General features: G+C 49.0%; 1 protein-coding gene across 1 annotated transcript; it reads left to right on the forward strand.

The window, feature by feature from the left end:
* The first annotated feature begins 2,386 nt into the window (after nt 1-2,386).
* ACBD3 (acyl-CoA binding domain containing 3) lies at nt 2,387-17,845 on the forward strand. The gene is made up of 8 exons (XM_078878915.1): nt 2,387-2,762; nt 11,238-11,379; nt 11,941-12,081; nt 12,392-12,550; nt 13,146-13,320; nt 14,436-14,658; nt 15,138-15,425; nt 16,118-17,845. The coding sequence occupies exons 1-8, from the start codon at nt 2,438-2,440 to the stop codon at nt 16,345-16,347; spliced, it is 1,683 nt and encodes a 560-aa protein (XP_078735041.1). The 5' UTR covers nt 2,387-2,437; the 3' UTR covers nt 16,348-17,845.
* The last annotated feature ends 3,395 nt before the right edge of the window (nt 17,846-21,240 follow it).

Raw genomic sequence — 21,240 nt, forward strand, 5'->3', positions numbered from 1 at the left:
ATGTTTTTGTTGATAAAACACGATTCAAGAGCTTTTTAGTTCACAGGGTAAAATAAACTGAACTGAAACTGTTTATCCAGATGAGAACAAAGAGTCCACGATAGTCCCATTTGCAAGAGTGACATGGGTTCCGTAAAATTACAAAGTAAAAACGTGGAAGCGAATAGAAAATTGGAGGGTAAAAAAAATACCGAGTGACAGGGATAATTATCGATAATTACACTGGTCAACACACTTTTTCTCGCATAAGGTATTCCAACGTTTTGAAGGTAATTTTGGGGTGCTGATTCCAAATCTGGCATCAGTTTTCGTCTATCACATCAGGTTTTTGAGATATCAAATATTGCATTTTCAATAAAAACTGCAGAATAAAAATATTAAATAAATGTAAAATGATATTATAAACACACTTATCCTAAAAATACAGCACCATATTTTAACACTAAAGCAGTCACTGACTCGCAACAACTTGCAATCACAAGTGACAGAGTTAATTTCGGGTAAAATCAATGAAAATGGGGTATGCCGATAGCATAAAAATGAGATGTCATAGAGCAAATCTGAGATCAGATTTGGAATCAGCACCCTGAAATTAGTCTAAAACAGCTGCAAAAGTCCAGGCCAGAAAAACATGTGTTTTTTTTTGTTGGCCAGTGTAATGGTGGGTAAAAAACATGAATCCATATTAAATGTTCTCAAATGAAAGTTGACTTTGACGTTCCTTTTAAAAATCGTTTATAGTAAGGTGCAGAAACATTCCGCCTCGGGTGGCACGTGCGAAGTTGTTTAAGCAAATCCCAAGTGGTGCCTCAACACTCAACAGTGTGGATTGGCCCTTGAGAACCTGCTAGATTTAGGCTTCAACTGGCTTGCATGAATCACAGCAATCTTTGAAAGCAACAATCACAAAAATCGCTGAACTTGCACCGCCCAGATGCTGCGTTCAAATCCAAACGGCAACTGCAGTATATTAACTAGGGCGGCCTTCCGGATGGAAAAGAAACCAACCGTGCATCTTTGCAACAAGTGGCGAATGTAATCATCGTCAGTGCCATTTAAGAGTTGAATATTGTTAAGTATTTGTTTGATTTTGTACCGTACTTAATGTTTAACGGCAACTTTGGCAGCACATTTTTACACGTGCATTGCACGTGATGTTTATACGGCGCCTGATGTAAAGGACAATTACGGCGCAGCACAAATATTGCTTTTAAAATACTTTAAATTGTTTGTGTACATCGATTGTACGAGGCAATTATTGTTGTTGTGATGCTGCATTGGCAGCGGTGCACAAGTACAACAACCAAAAACATCCCTAATTGTATATGCTGTAAAGGGCCATTGCCCGAAACGTCGCCCATTATATATTTTTTTCATTTTAAGGTAACAAAAGTGTTATTGACCAACGTGTTTCATTGTACAGACTCGTCAAATTGGTCTGCCATCTTACTACGGGAAAGCGAACTGCACTCAACAGGCGCATCATTGTGCTATGAACCATTGCCCCCCTCCCTCCCCTAAACGTCACCCATTAATATTGTATTCCTTTCAAAGCCACGGTGTCCTTTAATTGACAATTGTGTTGAGTTTGTTTAATTGTGTGTAGGATTAAGCTCGTTATAGAATAATGTGCAACTTTGGTCCCTGAGTAAGATGGCTGCCGTGGTTACCAAGACAACGCCGAACCGGAAGTCGACACATCATGAATATTAATTAGGGAAGATGACATTTAAGTCGGGCGATGCAAGTCACTGCTGTGTATCAAGAACCGTGTTGTGCGTGCGTGTGCATCTTCCCATCTCATTGCATACACACCGCTCACGCGAACCAACCCCTTGATATCCCTCATGAATATTAATTAGGCACCCACCCCCACCCCTCCCCACGCCCCTCCCCACGCCCCTCCCCACGCCCACCCCCACGCCCCTCCCCACGCCCACCCCCACCCCTCCCCACGCCCACCCCTCCCCACGCCCACCCCCACCCCTCCCCACGCCCCTCCCCACGCCCACCCCTCCCCACGCCCCTCCCCACGCCCACCCCCACGCCTCCCCACGCCCCTCCCCACGCCCACCCCTCCCCACGCCCCTCCCCACGCCCACCCCTCCCCACGCCCACTCCCACGCCTCCCCACGCCCCTCCCCACGCCCACCCCCACCCCTCCCCACGCCCACCCCCACCCCTCCCCACGCCCACCCCTCCCCACGCCCACCCCCACCCCTCCCCACGCCCCTCCCCACGCCCACCCCCACCCCTCCCCACGCCCACCGCCCACCCCCACCCCTCCCCACGCCCACCCCTCCCCACGCCCACCCCCACCCCTCCCCACGCCCCTCCCCACGCCCACCCACACCCCTCCCCACGCCCACCGCCCACCCCCTCCCCCCCGGAAGTGGCGAACCGGAAGTGAGGTGCCCTGTACCGACGTGGCGGCTGCATGGCGGACGCGGCCGTGTCTCAGCTGGAGGTGGCCGTGGTCGGCATGGCGCTGTCTCCGAGCGAGCCCGGCCCGCGAGCGCACGACCACAACCACGACCACGACGACGACAATGCCGCCGCCGACTCGGCAGCGGCGTTGCCCGGTGCAGCCGAGGCGGCTGGAGACGGCGAGGGGACGGCCGAGACGCCGGAGGGTGCCGAGCAGAAGGGAATCGGTGATGGTGGTGATGGTGGTGATGGTGATGGTGGTGCCGCCGCGCTTGAGGAGGCTTGGGGCTTCCCTGTCGCTGAGCTCTACAGACTCGCGCTCAAGTTCTACCGCGGTGAGATGGAGGGTAGAGGAGGGGTGGTGGTGGTGGTGGGTGACCCTTAGGCGCTTGGCTCGTAGGCCCAGTCAGGGGTGTTCACTCACCCGTTCACCTACGTACTCAGCTGACCCACCCACACACACACACACACCTACTCACTCACTCACACACTACTCAGCCACACACACACTACTCACCCACACACACACCTACTCACCCACACACACTACTCACACACACACCCACTCACCCACATACACACTACTCACACACACACACCCACTCACCCACACACACCTACTAACCCACACACACCTACTCACACACACTACTCACACACACCTACTAACCCACACACACACTACTCACACACCTACTCATCCATTCACACACACACTACTCCCCAACACACACCGACTCACCCATTCACCCACCTACTCACTTTCACCACTCGCCCACCTACTCAGACGCTCACCTACAGGCTCACCTACCTACTTAATTAGTAATGTTCTCACCTACCCAACCACACAACCTCATCTGACCACACTGCCGTGTCTGGGTTGATTTGGTTACTGTCACCTATCCGGGAACTAGCAAACTCTTCGTGTCTGGAGTATCATCATCATCATTGTCCGTATAGTCTTACGTCACCTATCTGGGTACCATCAATGCCTTGTCACCATTAATTATTTACACCAACTCAGGCAACGTCAACTTGGAGTTTGGGGATGTCATTAACTGAAGTCATACAACCTGGAAAGGGACACTAACTTTACGTTTGGGAATGAACTCACGTCACCTACTCAGACACCAACAAACTTGTGTATTGGCAGGATTAGCCTCACTCATTTGTTCAGGGACCATCATCGAAATGTCATCAGCTTCGGACACCTTCGATCCTGAATTTTCCGTCATCTTTTGTCATATACCTAGGCACCGTCAATACACTCAGGATTAGCCCCATCAACTCCTACTACCAAATTGGGCATCTTAAAATACATGTCTAAATTTTGATTTGAAGCTTTCGTGACTGCAGGGATTCATATTCTTGGTTCTTTCGGTACAGTCACGTAGAAGGGAAATAAAAAAAAGAAGAAAAAAATATTGTTTTATATTTTTATTATTTTATTATTTCCCTTCTACGTGACTTTACCGAAAGAACCAAGAATATACATCTCCCGTTTAGTTCGACGCTAGAGTTTCTTTGGTTAACCAAGGGAGAGAACTCAACAGACCAGCATAGTCTCTAGATTTGAAGCTTTCGTGACTGCAAGGATTCATACTCTTAGTTCTTTCGGTAAAGTCACCACGTAGGTAAAATTAATAAAAATAAAACAATAAAAATCACGACGTTTCGGAGGCAACACAAGCTTCCGTCTTCAGGATGGAAGCTTGTGTTGAAGACGGAAGCTTGTGTTGCCTCCGAAACGTCGTGATTTTTATTGTTTTATTTGTATTAATTTTACCTACGTGACTTTACCGAAAGATCTTAGAGTATAACAGCATAGTCTCATTTACAATTGTGGCCTGGAGCATTAATCGTCAGTCTGCCCAGTAGGGGGTGAGTATTGCTATGTGTGGGTAATTCGTTGTACCTCGGTGATTAAGTTGGGCCAGGCGTGTGGTTTAGCCAACACCACGAACTGCTGACGAGCCACATTCCAGCTCGTCCGGTGGCCCAATCCAGCGATGGTTGACACCAAGTTCTGAAGGGCCCACTGGGAAAATCGGACATTGTCCTGGTGAGCTGAATCCAGGTGGTTCACTTGGGTTGGGATTCAGTGTACAGTACTTTGCTTAACCAGGTTATAACTCAAAATAACAGGATTATCTGGGCTCGATCCACACTGCATTAGTGTGGCATCATTTGATATTTTCACCCCCCCCCCTCTCAGCCCTATGACAACCAGTTTGCATGGTGGTCATCCATCCAATGCTGAACAGTGCAGGAAAATCCATTGCTGTACTTTGCTTCTAAGCGGCCACATCTATGGCTCCCACCTCCACGAACCTGCACTGACCAGCATAGTGAAGTATGGTCAAATAACCCCCTCTGCCCCGTACGGCCGTGGATCGACAAATGTGCTGCACATTTAGTGGTACACCGCTGTTGCGTACCACTTAGCACCATCACATTTTAGCACGGTTGGCTAACTGGTGCGCAAAGAAGTTCAACGTACGTGCATGCAATGTACAAAAACCTTTATTGTGAATAATATTGGTGGCGAAAGCCTACGTGTGCAAACCAACATACAGTGTCACTATTCACATTCTTAGGTTTTTTTCGGTAAAGTCACGTAGGTAAAAAATTAAGGTTAAAATTAATAAAAGTAAAATAAAATAAAAATCACGACGTTTCGGAGGCAACACAAGCCTCCGTCTTCAGGTGGAACCGTCACAGCACGATTGCTGTATAAAGTAAAGAGAAATTCCACCTGAAGACGGAGGCTTGTGTTGCCTCCGAAACGTCGTGATTTTTAATTTTACTTTTATTGATTTAATTTTTTTACCTACGTGACTTTACCGAAAAAACCTAGGACTATGAATCCTTGCAGTCACGAAAGCTTCAAATCTAGAATTAATACAGTGTCACTGTTAACCCCCTTCTGTCTATCCAGGCACCATCATATTTCTCTATCGACTTGAACACCACAGGTCCCTCTGCATTCACGGGCACCATCATCCCTGTGCGCCGGAATCATCAACACGTGTTCCGCCATCAGCGTTTGCTCCACCCACCATATTCTCACACCTGACTGCCTTGAACTCCTGTCACATACCTGGGGAAACATCTGTTCTTCTCCTCTTCCAAGCCTGGGCACCTTCAACATGTCATTGCTGTACCTAAGCAGCAACCCCTAATCTCATATTTAAGCCTCATTAGCTTCGGCCCTGACCGCTGGAATCCTTCTCGCACACCCAAACAGCCTTCATTTCGACCCCTTTACACTGCAGCTGCCTTTGACCGAATCGCTCAATGTGCACCTGATCTTGTCAGATGCTTCGATGAGTGACAAGCAGGGACAGCAGCTTCAGATTATTATCGACTGGTGCAGGGTTACATGGTGAACAGCACAGGGTCGTTCACAGTGACATCCATTGTACTGTACTTCCTGCTCCAATGTCTATGCTCCCTGCCTTCACCAACCCACACTGACCAGCGTGGTGAAGTATTGCCAAACAATCGGAAGGCCCAACATGGAGTGGAGAGGCCATTGTCCACTCATGGATTGGCAAATGGCTTTGACGTAAAACTTAAAACATTAAATATTAATGTCTGAATCGTGACAATTCATAGAAGTGTGCGTGGGTGATTTTAACGGTTATTAACTTTAATTTTTTACCAGGTAAGGCCCACTGCACTATATAGTAATTTTTCATAAACGACCTGGCCATAAAAGATCGCTCAAGGGAAGTGGCTTATCATGTGGACTTGTATTGCAGCGAAATACCCTTAAACGCATGTTTCTAAATACCCAGGAAAAAATCCACATGACCACGGGGAGAACTGCAGCAAAATCCAAATATACAGGCTTCAGGGTTGGGATAAAACCCACGGCCTTCTGTATACCAAGCAAAGTAGTTAACATCTTGCTACACGCGTACCATCGACTTTGCACTGGCAAAGCAAATAACCACCATGTATGGCTGCTGTTCAGCCCCCTCATGAACTGCAGAAATAGTGACTTGACTTCTCAGTTCACACCTGCGTTCACTTACGATTATAATTGTTTAATGCGTAAGCAATTTCAACCCCATTGTAACTGTGATTGTAAGCTCAGCCACCTACGATGCTGTAATCGTAGTCTGTAACCCGTCACCAACTAAGTGTATTCTTTTCCTGGTGTCCCTTGTGCCCGGTGCTATCAGCTGTTGGGCTATAATTAAGGCAGCTTTTGCCTGAATGCCTCTGCTGTTTTTTTTTCTTCTGAGCTGCGCCATCCTGTTCACTCCCCATGGTTGAACTTATTTTTTAAATCTAAGAATAACGCTCTCCAGGCCTACGACCAGATCACCCGCGACATGTCCCACCTCGTCAGATTTCTCAAGCTAAGCAGGGTTTTTTGAGGATGGATAGTGCTTTGATGTACGGCCATTAATGCATTAAATAAATACTATCAGGTGCTGCGGGGGCTGCATTGGCAGCAGAGGGCATTGCACAAAAATCCGTTGTTGTACTCTTACTAAGCTCCCCAGCTTCTAACCTTTGCCATGCCTGAGCACCACGCACACCTGGCTTTTATACCCAAGCATCAACCTCTATCTTATACTCAAACATTGTACTCCATCCCTGTAGATTTGAGCTGCCTGTGACCAAATCACTCTGATTGCACCCAGCCTCTGCGAGATCTCAGAAGCTAGGCATGGCTGAGTCTGGACAGTTGCTTTAGCGGAGGCCTGTGTGAAAAAAAAATATATATTTTCGTGTTATGATTCTATGTTCCCATGTCTGTGCCCCCGGGGGCAACTGCATCACTCTGAGCTGACCAGCGTGGCGAAGTATATGGACCAATACCTGCCAAAACCCACACTGCGTGGGGAGACCCTCACCCAGCAGTGGATTGACAATTGGGCTGTACGTGCAGTGTTGAGGCTACTTAACGTGCATAGTCTATAAGAGGAATCTGGAGCAGTAAAGCAAACAATAAACACAACGAAACCCATTGTTAAAACACGAAGCGTATATTTACCCGTAAAAGACTGAACATAAACCTTCAACGCTCGCTGTAATGCAGCTGCGATAAGGACGAGCACGATAAGGTTCGTGGAAAATACGAAATAGTGTCTTGTAACAATTTGCCCTCCACCCACTCATGATGGCATGAATTGTGATTCTGCGTTGAGAATTGATTCCGTAATTAATTATTTTGTACACGAATGCATAAACACCCATCTGTCCGTCTGAGGCGGGCGGTCACGGTAACTCTCGTGCAGATGATCTCATGTAAATAAGGCGTTATAACGATGTATTATAAAGTTAATGAGGGTTGGCCAAAATTTGGAAAAATAACTCGCCGCCGCCGATTAACACAGGCCTCTTCTTCGTCACACACCGTGACTGATGACACCACGCGCTGATGAGTCACGGGGTCATGTGAAAGGAGCAAATGTATACTCTGCTGCATAGATTAAAGGGGTGCGTTCATGGCCAGAGCTTTTTTTTATCAAACGGCCTGTTAGCGGCTCCGCAACACGGACTTAGCGGTCAGAGGAGCGCCCTCGGTGAGCTTTAGGTCGGCATGTCAAATCAGAGGCACGCCGTAACTTCCTGCGAACTCTCACTTCATGGTTCATGGACGCAGTGCTCATTGGCTGAGCGGGTGCGTGACGTCGTGAGCTTCTCGTCCTAACAACCCCGTTCAATAAGAGCTCACGTCCGCCTTGCAGCGCCACGGCAGGGCGCACTGCCCATTCACCCTTTCCGAGATGTCTGAAAGTTGCAGGCCTGGGTGTCCCGTTCGCCGCTGAATCTCGGAACGCGCAAGTGATTCAGCGTAAATTTTATTTAGAGAGGTGTAGTAGCGCCGTTGTTTTTAAAGACGTTGTACTCACCACAGCGAACTTTAGCGACATGACCGCCACTCTATGATGGCTTGCCCAAAACTGTGCCACACGCCCTCACGCATGGCCTTGTGGGAGCCTTGGTATGTCTTCCTGTTTCACGACATACCGATGAAGTTATTTCATTTGAGTTTTTCTTCTGATTCCGTTCCGATGACGCGCACGTACGCATCATTTTTTATTTATTGTTTTATATTTATATTATTTTATTATTTCACTTCTACGTGACTTTACCGAAAGACCCAAGAATAAAACAATCTTTAGTCGATGAATGGACTTGATTGGCCATTCTTCCCAGCTCTATAATTTTCTTAGTAAGTACTTGCTCAAGAATCACAAGCAAGGACCCCTCCTAATAAATAAATTGAACCCTTGGTGAGAAGTTTGGCAGCAAAATAAATCAAATTATCTTATGTGTTGCTGTCAGAGCCTTAATTTTAAATGTAAATAAATCTGCAAATCAATTTGCTAATTTAATAATCTAACCCCTTCGCCAATATGAGAACCTGGTCTTCTTGCATTACAATGGAGATCACGAATCCTCCTGTGGCTCTCAGCCGATTGAATGTAGGCCATCGTCAGTTTGTATGCTGCACACACTGTAAATCTGAATTGTCTTTACATAGCGACAACATTCATTTGATAATAATTTTGGCCTTTTTGACCGTTCGTGAATAATCGTGGCCGTGCATCATCACAGGATCTCGTGACTTTTGCAGGGGGGGGGGGTCCCCCACATTGGGGTGTTTGGCTAATTCCATGAATGTTCATCCTGGAGGAAGAAAACGCGAGGGACTGAATAAAGCCCACACTTAGACGACGGATAACACTTAACAGATCCACGCTTACTCAGTCTACAAATACTTGAATTCTGTTGAATAATGTAGACTGAACTCAATGCGTCACTGCCATCCGCTGCCCCCCATAACTACAACATCTGATCAGCACTGGTGGTCACCCATCCTAGTACAGTACCAACTTATGTCAAACAAAAACGATTGCGTCGCATGAGAAATCGATGATATTTGCACAAACGTAAATCGGTGTTGAGTGATAAATGACTTGCAGTGCAAGCCGGCCTGGGCATAATATTTTTAGGCTGATCAAAGCGCAATTACAAAATTTTGTTCAAATAAACGTGAAACAGATACAGGGCGATGACTGGTACACAAATATGTACACTAAATAGCCCAGGATATGAGTCGAAACACAATTGCAAATTAATTTCTAAAGAATCTGCAGTTTAAAGAATCGACAGTTTGGTGTCAAAATGAGCATCAAGAGTGAATTAATGTGCGTTGTTGTTGTGTGTCCGCTCGAGCTCGCTAAGCGAGTCGGAGCTGCGTGTGCGGGGGGGGGGGAGTGACACTCGGCTGTGGTGGAATGTGAACTCTTCGCTCAGCTTTCATCCCAGTGATTGATCCCGGCAATACAAGATCAAATACAGCCGTCAGGACCACGCTGGCATGAGTACATACGTACAACGACTTCAAACCCCGACACAACTCTTCCGCCCTGCTACTGCCGTCATTAGCAAAACCCTGGCTCGCTTTGCGCTGTGTAAATGCCTGTTGCCCAAGATTCTAGTTCATGTCATGTGACATTTTTTTTCTCAATTTCAAACAAGGCCGTGTTTGTTCAGAGCGAGGCGGTGGTGGTTGCGAGGCTGTGTGTGCGATTGCTGCGTTGGCCGGGCAAACTTGGACAACCGACAGTGCTGCCACTTGAAGGCAGAGTGAGTGGAGCACGCAGATTAAGCCACTCAACACATTCATCAATAGCGGTGTCCTCGGTGAGGAAAACACAATCGGTGACGTTTCTCTCTGATGAAGGGGTCATTGGCCGAAATGTGACCTTTCATATGTTTCTAGATTTGAAACTTTCGTGACTGCAAGGATTCATACTCTTAGGTTTTTTTCGGTAAAGTCACGTAGGTAAAAAATGAAATTAAAATTAATAAAAATAAAATAAAAATCACGACGTTTCGGAGGCAACACAAGTCTCCGTCATCAGGTGGGACCGTCACAGCCAGATTTGCTGTATCAAGTGAGGCAGGGATTCAAGATGCAAGTTCTTAAATACAAGTTAAGGGGAAGGAGAGGGGGGGAGGAGCTTATCAGAATGTGGTAGCCAATGAATGGAACGTATCGGGTGGGGGGGGGCGGGGCTAAAAGAGAGCACGAGGTGTAAGTAGGTGTCGACATGTAAGTGTTTGTGCGCAAGTCACTGTTGTTGCACATGATACGCTTATTTCCTGTTTCAAGAATAATTATTAACGAATGTGTTGGGTTGATTTTGTTGCTCATGAACCGCTGCCGACAAGGTGTGTTTTTATTTGCGCGCGAGACTCGTCACGGTTATTATTTGAACACTGACGATTTCGGCACGCCTGTTATTTGCTTGGTCACGTTTCTTAATCCGGAGGCGTAATAACTTGCTCCGTGGTGTCATTGGTTTTCCTTCTGGGATTGCTCCTCCAGTGTGAAGATGTCTCTGGTGCCAGTTCGAGTGGCATCTTGAATGGATGCCAATGTCATGTGATCAGACACGAGAAAAGCATAACCGGGGGCTAACTGGCAATTAACAGTCGAACTTAGAGCATTGCCGGGTTGGTGATGGTATGTGTGTGTGCGTGTGCGCGTGCCTGGGTGGAGTGATGGTGTAGTGGTCTGCACACTGTGCTACAAAGCTCAGTCTGGTTCGCGCTCACGGCTAACATCACTCGTGAATATCTAAACAGGCGATGGTCCTGCTCGGTTGACCCGGCTTCAAATGAGCACCTTGCGGGGTCGTGTCGACGTTACACCCCTTCCTTTGTGCGCCGCGCCGGCTTCAATGGTGCTCACCAAAGAGCAACTTTCCCCAACAGTCTGTAATCGTTGCATGGGGGGCGGGGTGGAATCTTTATTTTTGTGCGCGCGACTGCAGAAAAGGATGGCAAGGCATTTCACCTGAGCTACGCGGACAAGCTGAAGCTTGTGGCTCTGTCGCGCCAGGTCTCCGCTGGGCCCTTCAGCCCCGACTCCAGTCCTGACGTGGGATACCTGGACGTGTTGGGGAATGACCGCAGGTACTCGCCTATCACCCCGTCCACTCACTCGCTCACTCACTCTCTCGCTCGCTGACTCACTCACTCACTCACTTGCTCACTCACTCACTCGCTCGCTCACTCACTCACTCGCTCACTCAAGTACTCGCTCGCTCGCTTGCTCACTCGCTCGCTCACTCACTCACTCGCTCGCTCGCTCGCTCACTCGCTCACTCAAGTACTCACCAACTCGCACACCCACGCTTCCACCTACCTATGCACAATACATCCACTGATAGTTACACACCCGCGTACTCGCCAAAGCACGCGCACACGTACCTACATACCCACTCACTCTGCAACACACGCACCCACGCACGTATTCACCTACTCGCTCGCTCACAAATGCACCTATTGACTTACTCTTGCACCCACTTGCCCACTTACTCGTGCGCACACCTGCTCACCCACTCATACATCCATTCGTGTAGCCGCTCACCCGCACATGCACCGACTCACCACATCTACCACATGCATGTGCGTGTGTACATTTGCACCACGGCCTGTGCTCTCCCTCTCTCTCCCTGTCTCTCTCGCGAGCAGGCGTGAGTGGGCGGCGCTGGGCGACATGTCCAAGGAAGACGCTATGGTCGGCTTCGTGAACCTCCTCAACGGCTGCTGCCAGCTCTTCGCCCCCTACACCACCTCGCACCGCATCCAGAAGCAGGAGCAGGAGCGCATACGGTGCGTGTGTGGTGCCGCGCTCTGTGCGACGCATGCACGCGATGTGGCTTGGCTCCCCGGTCTCGTGGTTGAGTTTCGGTGGGCAGCTTGTGGTGAGCATGAGGTCAGCCTGTGGGCAGCTTGTGGGAAGCTTGTGCATCCCCGAGCCAGCTTGCCTGGGATTTTTTTTATCCGCGAGTAACTTGCTGACCCTGCTCGTACCGGACATGTGCGGAAAAAAGAGCTTCACGGCTCATCGGATTCCTCCTGCAGTCGAAACAAACATTCCGACTCCTGACGAGTGCCGTACGCGTCTCTCGTGGCGGTGCAGGCGCGAGCAGGAGGAGTTGCGCCGTCAGCAAGAGGAGGAGCGGGAGCGAGCACGGCAGGAAGAGGAGAGGAGGCGCCTTGAGGAGGAGGAGCGGGAGAGGAGGGAGGAGGAGTTGCGACAGCGTGTTGACGAGGAGCGCCTGCGGCAGGAGCAGCAGAAGTGAGCGGCGCGGTGGTGGTGGTGGTGGTGGTGATGGTGGTGATGGTGGTGGCGGTGGTGGTGGCGGCGGTGGTGGTGGTGGTGGCGGCGGTGGTGGTGGTGGTGGCGGTGGTGGTGGGGGGGGTGGTGGTGGTGGTGGTGGCGGTGGTGGTGGTGGTGGTGGTGGTGGTGGTGGGGGGGGTGGTGGTGGTGGTGGTGGCGGTGGTGGCGGTGGTGGTGGGCCACAGCTCGGCAGTCGAAACACAGCGGGAGAAACTTGTGGTGTGCGGGCTAATAAACTGACAATTTGGTGATTCTGCGAAGGCAGTGGTGGCCAAATCCAAAGAACAAAAAAACTCACTTTCATCGATAACGCTGTGGACTTAAAAACATCGCTACTGGAGAGACAAAGGTGGTTGGGCGTGGTGTTGGCCACCTACCCCATTGTGTACCTTGCCGGCTTTCATCGGTGCTACTTACTCACAGCACTTGCCCCAACAGTCTGTTGAAAGGTTATACGGGGGGGCCTTTATCTTTTTTATACGTTCACTTGTGTGTGTGCGTGTGCGCATGTATGTGTGTGTTCACTTGTGTGTGTCCGTGTGCGCGTGTGCAGGCAGCAGATAATGGCGGCACTGAACGCGCAGACCGCTGCACAGTTCCAGCATTACGCGGCGCAGCAGTACCCGGGCAGCTACGAGCAGCAGCAGGCGCTCATTGCCCAGCTGCAGGAACAGCACTACCAGCAGTACATGGCCCAACTCTACCAGATACAGATGCAGCAGCAACAGGTTATTGTTGTTGTTATTATTTATTATGATTCTACTTGTGTAACCCACGAAAGCCTCAAGACTCTTTGTCATGAAGGTCCTGTCAGGGTTTTGTGGGGGGGGGGGGGGGGTAACAGTGCCACAAGCGATACCGAGTGAGGGATTTGCAGGAACTTTTTCCAATATTGGGATGTTTGGCCAATACCAGTTTATGTTGAATGTGTTTTTAGTTGTGGGAGGAGACCCGAGCAGAACAGGGGGAGAACGTGCTAAGTGCGTGCTCATGATGCTCGGTCGGCTACGTACGGTGCGGAAGAAGTTCAACATACATTGGAATTGTGATACGGAGGTCGCTGATTCTATTTCTCGTTGGAGCAGTTTCTTAATCACCCAGCTTCTGTCCACACGTTTGTGCTGCCTGCCGTCACCAATCCACACTGACCATTGTGGTGAAGTGTGATCAGATAACCCCCATGACCTACAGCATGGGGAGGCCTTCATCCAGCAGTGGATTAACACAAGGCCTATACATCTATATGTTTGCTAATACCCTGTATTTAAATGTGTGTGGGTGTGTGGAAAGGGCGCTATATAGATTCTAAATAGAAATAGAATCAAGTCGGGAGCGGTAGTGCAACGGTTTAGCGTGCTGCACCACAAACCTTGCAGCCCGTGTTCGATTCCTGCTCATGGCCAACACCACTGACGATTATCTGAACTGGTCCTGGGCCTCCCTTAGGTTGACTCAACCTAACCTGGTGCGGTGTGTAAACATCGCTACTGGGGAGACAAAGGCGGGCGTGCGTGGTGCTGGCCACCTACCCCCCCTCCCCGTGTGCCCTGTTGGCCTTCATAGGTGCTTGCTAACGGCACTTAATCTAAGTTGTCTTGTGGTTGTTGGTGTACGGTGATTTTTTTCTGCAATATTTTGCTGTCTTTTCTTTGATTTTCTGTTTGCACTTAGTCACATATTCACTTTAAGATGTTTTTTCGTTCATGTTTTTGTTTTTTGTTTGTTGTGGTTGCACCCGATTCAAGAGCCGAATGGCTCACAGGGCTATACCTAATAAATTAACTTGAACTTGCCCCAACAGTCTGTTTTTGTCGCTCTGCGATTGCCGTCCTTGTTGTGCCAGGCGGCGTTGCTCAGGCAGCAGCAGCACCAGCAGCAGAACGGCGACGGCGTGGCGGGGGGGGCACCCCCCCAAGAAGGCTGGGCCGGTACGGGCGACGGGGCCACCCAGCTGGAGGACGCGACGATCGGGCCCACGGATCCTGCGGCGGCGGGACTCGGGGGCCCACCGGGCGAGGCGGGGGACACGGAGACGGCCGAGGAAGGGATGGAAAACGGACCCAGCGGTAGGAATGTGCCCCCTGGGGTCACGTGTGGCACGGATGGCGTCGAGGGAGCAGTGACACCCTGAGCTTTGGAGGTGCACGGCATCCTGATGTGGGGGCTGGGGAACGTTTTCCTTACTCATGGACCAAATAACAACACTTGCCCCAACGTTTTATGTAAGCCATATGAGTTTTTTGTGGTCATCGTGCATACCTGTGTGCTTACATGCCCACCAATGGATGAAGACCTCCACGTGCCATTTAAGTGTTTTTTTTTACCATATTTCACCACACCGGTTTTTGATGGTTGGTGAAGGGGTGGTCGGCTTGGGGCAGGACCGGTTATAATATCCCTGGCCACTGATCGAATTTAGACCTCCAGATTTATTGCACAGCGCGTCGACCGCCCCGCACGTGCGTACGGGGGGTGCCTTCCTCGGGTGTACGCGGACGCGTTGGCTCGTTCACAGCCGCGTTTTTTGTTGTTGCCGCGCACTTAGACCTGCGGCGGAGCATCGCGGCGCCATCCATGTGGACGCGGCCCCAGATCGCCGACTTCAAGATGAAGGTGCGGCAGGACGCGGACTCTGTGCTGACGGTGGGGCGCGGCGAGGTGCTGACGGTGCGCGTGCCCACGCACCGCGACGGCGCGTACCTCTTCTGGGAGTTCGCCACCGACCACTACGACATCGGCTTCGGGGTGCTGTTCGAGTGGAACGCCGAGCCGCCCAGCGGCGTGAGCGTGCACGTGAGCGAGTCGAGCGAGGACGACGAGGAGGAGGAGGCCGGTACGTGGGGCGACGTGCGATTGCGATTGTGGCCCTCGCCAGGCAGATGTCTGCGCGCTGCTCGTGTTCACCCTTTGCCGTTCCGATGACGTACATGTACGCCATCGCTAAAATCTAATAACTTGATTGGTGCCGAGGCTCCCACAATGCCCTGCGGGGAGGGCGTGTGGCGCAGTTTGGCGCCAGTTTTCTTAGAGCGTGGTCGTGTCGCTACGGTTCTCTGCGGTGAGTGCAGTGTCTTTACAACGGCGCTACTACGTCTCTCTAAATAACATTAACGCTGGTTGCGCTTGCGCGTTCCGAGATTCAGCGGTGAACGGGACGAACCCTGCATCTTGCAGATGTCTCGGAATGGGAAAAGGTTAAAAACCCCGCATGTACAAGTACACGGCCGTCTTTGTTCATACACTATTGGATATAAGGGTTGTGGCAGAAGGATACTTAATCAGATTGTTACTTGACCACGTGAAATGTGGTCAAACTACCCTCGCGACTGACACGGCCGGGCGATGCCTTCATCCAGCAATGGCTTAACAAAGGGGTTTAAAACGAATGGATAGATTTGTCTTATTAGTTCAAATGTAGATAGTTGCAGCTATAACCACAGGTATTTGTCGGCGGTGGTAACTCCTGCGTTTGAATGCTGTATTTAACCGCTACCTCCCCCCCGCCCCACCTCCTCCACACTGCAGCGGAAGGCGGAAGCGTGGCTGGGTCTGGCAAAGCTGCAGGGGCCAAGGCTGGCACCCCCAAGCCCGTGCTAGGCGAGGTGGTCCCCGTGTATAGGAGGGACTGCTACACCGAGGTGTACGCCGGCAGCCACCAGTACCCGGGCACCGGCACCTACCTGCTCAAGTTCGACAACTCGTACTCGTTGTGGCGGGCCAAGACAGTCTACTACCGCGTCTACTACACCAGATAGAGCCAGCCCCCACCCCCAGAGCGCCTTGCCCTGCCTCTCTTTTACCTCTCCCAACTAGCGCCGTTCTTTCGTGGCTGTCTGTCCTCACTCTCTCCCTTTCTCTCTTTTTGTCTTGCACTGAAACGAGCACTGAGGCGTGGCAAGGAGGGGGCTACGTTGTGAATGGAAATGGCGTTGTTTGATCTACACGGCGGCAAGGCTCTGGCGTATGCTGCTCACTCTCACCAACTCGTGCTAGCTCTCCCTTGCTAGCTCTTTCTCTCAGACAGTTCACTAGTGGAGATAGTTACTTGTGGAGATGGTTTACTTGTGGAGATAGTTACGTGTGGCATGGGGGAATGATGGATGCTTCTCAGTTCTCATCTAGTGCTTTGCCCTCCGAACCAGAAATTTTCTCCGTTCGTCACCAGAGGTGTTAACTGGGAGCCTTGAGGTATCTTGGGCAACATTAATGCAAAGTGACATGATAAATCACTTCCTTTGGTGTATGTGGGAGGCACGGTTTTGAGTGGTACATCACGCGTTAATGAACAGCCTGCTAAAAAGGCCGCACCTTTATTGCGGCGTTAATGGCAGGAATGGGCCACGCATGACACGACACTATTCTAGGGTGTGACGATGCATTCTTCCATCAGCTCTAACAATCACCACGTTTTCCAACCGATTTTTTGTTGTTAGCAGCTGATTCACAAAACCAAGCACCCCCCCCCCCCACCCCGCTTTAATTGGGCTGCTTTCTAATCAGTCCTGGTTCATTTCACATATGGAAAGCTTCCTGAAAATAATTTGCGGAGCCTGCTGTGTTTGCACCACCTAATTGATTTGACTTATCTGCCTCCCCGTCCATGCACATGTACCCACCCCGCTTGTACACGTTTGTCATCCTGTATAATACAATCTACCCCCTATGCTTAGTCCAACACCCCTCAAGCTTTTGAGTTTCGGGCTGCTTGCGTAATTTCACACCCGATTGCATCTTGTTGCACTCTTTCTTCTCTCCCCCTCACTCCCCTCCCTCTTCCCGTCCTCACTCTGCAGGGCACACACTTTTTCACGCTATTTTGTTGCGGCGAAGTTGGAGGGTCAACTTTCAGAAAACGCATCGCGTGCAGTTTTCTTTGTTATCTATTCAATCCGATAATTTTTGTGGAGTCCCCGTTTTGTTTAAATTTTGTATGATATTTGTTTGGGGGTTACCGGGCAGGGGAGGGGGGGGGTAATGGAGAATGAGTTGGTGGTTCCTGTTGTGGGGAGAAGGCACTACTTTGATTTGTGCGCGTGCCTACTATGGATTTGTTTGCTTGCGGTGTATAGATAGGTTTGAGAAGCCTCGATGTTGGGACGAGGACTGGGGGAGTGGCTGAATGCAGGTGCAAGTACGGTGATGGAGCGGGGAAGGGGGGTGGGGAGTTGAGGTTTTGTATTGGTTTGGTCTTGTCTCCTTCATTACCGACCTCTTTACTTGTAAAATGCATTATAATTTAATTCGTTCTTCTCATCGCACTGATTGCTTCTTGAGTGCTAGTCGTGTGCTGGAGTGTCTGAGCCTCAATAAGGTTACCTTGGGGTTAGAGCTGGACGGCATTAAAGTGATTAAGACATGCGTCACGACGTATAGCGTTACAGCAGTGTGGTGGTGCCTATTGGTGTCGTGTATTGTGCCGATAACAGTATACGATTCTATGCTAAGATCAATCGCAAGTAGGGCTTAACGTTGCATCGATTCGGATTAACATTTTATCGCAGCGTTCTCAAAACACGAATCGCGTTGTGCCCGCGAGCATCAATTACACACCTCGTTTTCCCCCTTTAATGTAAAATGGTTCACGCGATGCCTGCTGCCACTGGAGGGCACTACATTCACCACAATCCAAAATAATGGCAGAATTGGGAACCTTGAAATCTGACAATTCATAGAATCGGGGTGGGTGGGGAAAACCATCACATGCCTAATGTACATTACGCATTCCTATTTATCTCTACCAGTACATTATGCATTCCTATTGTCTAAACCAGTGCAGTGGTCTGTAAATAAATTCGGTGATACCAGAGCAGTATTGTGATTCGTTTGAATAAAGTTAAAAGTCGTCTCCCATTATATTAAAATACAAATGTGCATTTTAGAAAGCATCTGCATCCGACTGGGAGGGGTGGTGTTGCAGTGGTTCGTGCACTGTGCCATCAACCTGTAAGCCGAATTAGATTCCCCACCACTACTATGTTCTGCCCCCCCCCCACTCCTTTGCCAATCTGCACTGACCCAGCGAGTTGAAGTCGCCAGCTATGATAAAGCCACTGCTGAATGGCCTCAAGCCATCGACATATTTCACAATCCTCATGTTCAAACAGCCACCCGGAAAGATGAATTGATATTTTGTTTGCGTTCACATCAAGACAATGTACAGGAAGACTGCATTGTGAGGTAATGGTGAAGGAGGGATTTTGTTTTACAGGTGAAGACTTGACACGCAAAGATGCTTGTACACTTGAATGAGGCAGAGGGTCGAGAAACTAGATTGACAGGGACGGAGGTATCAGCAGCATACTAGGCATGGTCAGCCACCCAGTTGGTTGACTGGGCATTTTTGATCGAAGGCCTTGGTTGCTGGAGCAGCAGGCAAGTGTCAGGGATGGAGCAATAGACAACGAGCAGAGGTAATCCATAGCATTTTGGAGATGGCGTTCCTAAGGGCCGTGGCACTCTGGTTGACCCCAGAGGACACGTGCCAGGTTAAGTCTACACGGGGGCCCCAAGTAGGGGCTAGGGGTGGTCACGTGTCAGGGTCGAGATCCTGCTCGAGGCTTCTGGAAGATGGTCGTGGCGAAGGGCGGAGCCAGCCACGCCACGGAGGATATAAGCCGGGTCCCCCAGGAGGGACCGACTGCCGTTCATCCTGAAGAAACCTTCGTCTACGTTCTACATCCTACAGAGTTGTCCAACACGTGGACCGAGACCCAAGCTTGTGGTCCGGTCCGTTGTCGTTAGTTACGGTGTAATTAGTGTCGTTAGCCTGGTGGTCACCACCATAGGTTGTTATTCTGTTAAGGGGCAGTTACCCCGTGTGTTGGTTTTAAGTAATGTGTTGCCTCCAAAGAGTACGTCTGCGACTCAGTTGAACTCACTACACAATTGAGTAATTTAAATGACCACCATTTTAAAAATCAAAACAAATCTAATGGATTAATTTCATACAGCACCGTTCATTCAAATTGTAAATTGCACAATCGCCGAGGGACCACAGACTAGCTAGAAGGCTGCTAGGTGGCGATCTGGCACTAGTTGCTCTGCAGTTATCTTTAAAAAAATTCAGCCAATTAGTATTTTCTCCATGTAGGAGGAACCCAGAGCACCTGGAGAAAACCCAGCCATGCAAGGGGGCAACACTATCCCATACAGAAGGGACGTGATATATCAGTTCACACTTTGCTGTACTAAATTATGCTGGCATGTCAGGATATTGCACCTCCATACATAACGTAAGAATTCGAGCAGAGGAGTTACATTTGACTTTTTATTGCCAGACAAACCCCATGATATGGTGTGCTTATTTAAATACTGTACAATTTAATTTTAGGGTTCGTCCGCATGGTGCATTTGCAGCTTTCATTCTTTACAGTTTAACCTTTAAACTCTTGAAGACTTTTAATATATTATTCTTATTTTTAAAGTGCAACAAAATATTTTAAATACAAGGCTCGCAATCGTGCAGTTACTTAACCTTTAGTGCATTTATATTTGCACACTACAGTCACTCTTCAGCTTTCAGTTGTCCGAAAGGATATCTGCAACAATATAAAATGCGACATTGGTACAACGGTCCAACTATAGCATAAAAATACTATTAATACTGCGCTTATCCAGACATTTTAAAATTGCATGTTAGTCGGAGGGCACGTGGTTGATAATGGCAGACGTGGGAAATGTACCGATTCGTGGTGGTTTTCGCTCGCAAGTTTGTACACTCGCATTGTTACTCATACACGCGGTAATTTGACTATTAAAATCACGAGACTCAAAAATGTTGGGATCAGTTCAGACCATCATCCTCGGGTAGATAAAACAAGTACCACTTTATTGGGAATCAGCAGTGGTGTCCAAATGGAGGTTGACCCTGCCATAAGAATGAGGAACCTCCACCACTGGCTAATGGTCAACAAAAAAGAGGAACAACCCAAAATTGTCGTAACTGCAGACATTAACCATTACTCTGTAGTCAAATGGTGGTGTTAAGCCCATCGAGGCACCAGGCATACTTTTTTGTGGGCTCCCCTTTCAAATGTTGACATCCGAGTGAGATGACACAAGAGATATAGTGAGACCAGAGAAGAGACAAAATTTTCAGATCGAGTAAGATAAGATAAATGTAAACAAAATTAAGAGCTATATTGAGGAGAGATACAGACAAGATAGACGTCAGAGCAATCAACTTGCTTTATGTTAAATAGCTTGTTATGTATAATATGATTTAAATTTGAGCCGTGTTTCCTGGGGCCACTTGAGATTCAAGTTCATTTATTAGGTATAGTCCTGCGAGCCATTCGGCTCTTGAATCGGGTGCAACCGCAACAAACAAAAAACAAAAACATGAACAAGAAAACATCTTAATGTGACTGTGCAAACTGAAAATCCAGGAAAAAAAACCAGCAAAAATTCCAGAAAAAAAGCATCGTACACCAACGCTGTGTGCAAAAATCTCAATGGGATGCAAGTCAAACAACAACAACAACAACAACCACAAGACAACTTAGATTAAGGCCATCAGTCTAACTCCATACTACAACAAACATGGCCAAACCAAAAAAACTTTTCGAAATCACCAAAATAAAACCATAAAAGCAATGTAACAGTGATCACAGGAACTGTGACCTAATTTTCACAATAAACAACATGTA

Source organism: Lampetra fluviatilis, chromosome 52, assembly GCF_964198595.1.
Source record: "Lampetra fluviatilis chromosome 52, kcLamFluv1.1, whole genome shotgun sequence".
NCBI classification, from domain to species: Eukaryota; Metazoa; Chordata; class Hyperoartia; order Petromyzontiformes; family Petromyzontidae; genus Lampetra; species Lampetra fluviatilis.

Coding starts and splice junctions, on each gene's coding strand:
- ACBD3 (XM_078878915.1), top strand. CDS start 2,438: ATGGCGGACGCGGCCGTGTCTCAGCTGGAGGTGGCCGTGGTCGGCATG. Junction 12,551..13,145: donor CTGCGGCAGGAGCAGCAGAA/GTGAGCGGCGCG, acceptor GCGCGTGTGCAG/GCAGCAGATAATGGCGGCAC. Junction 13,321..14,435: donor TACAGATGCAGCAGCAACAG/GTTATTGTTGTT, acceptor TTGTTGTGCCAG/GCGGCGTTGCTCAGGCAGCA.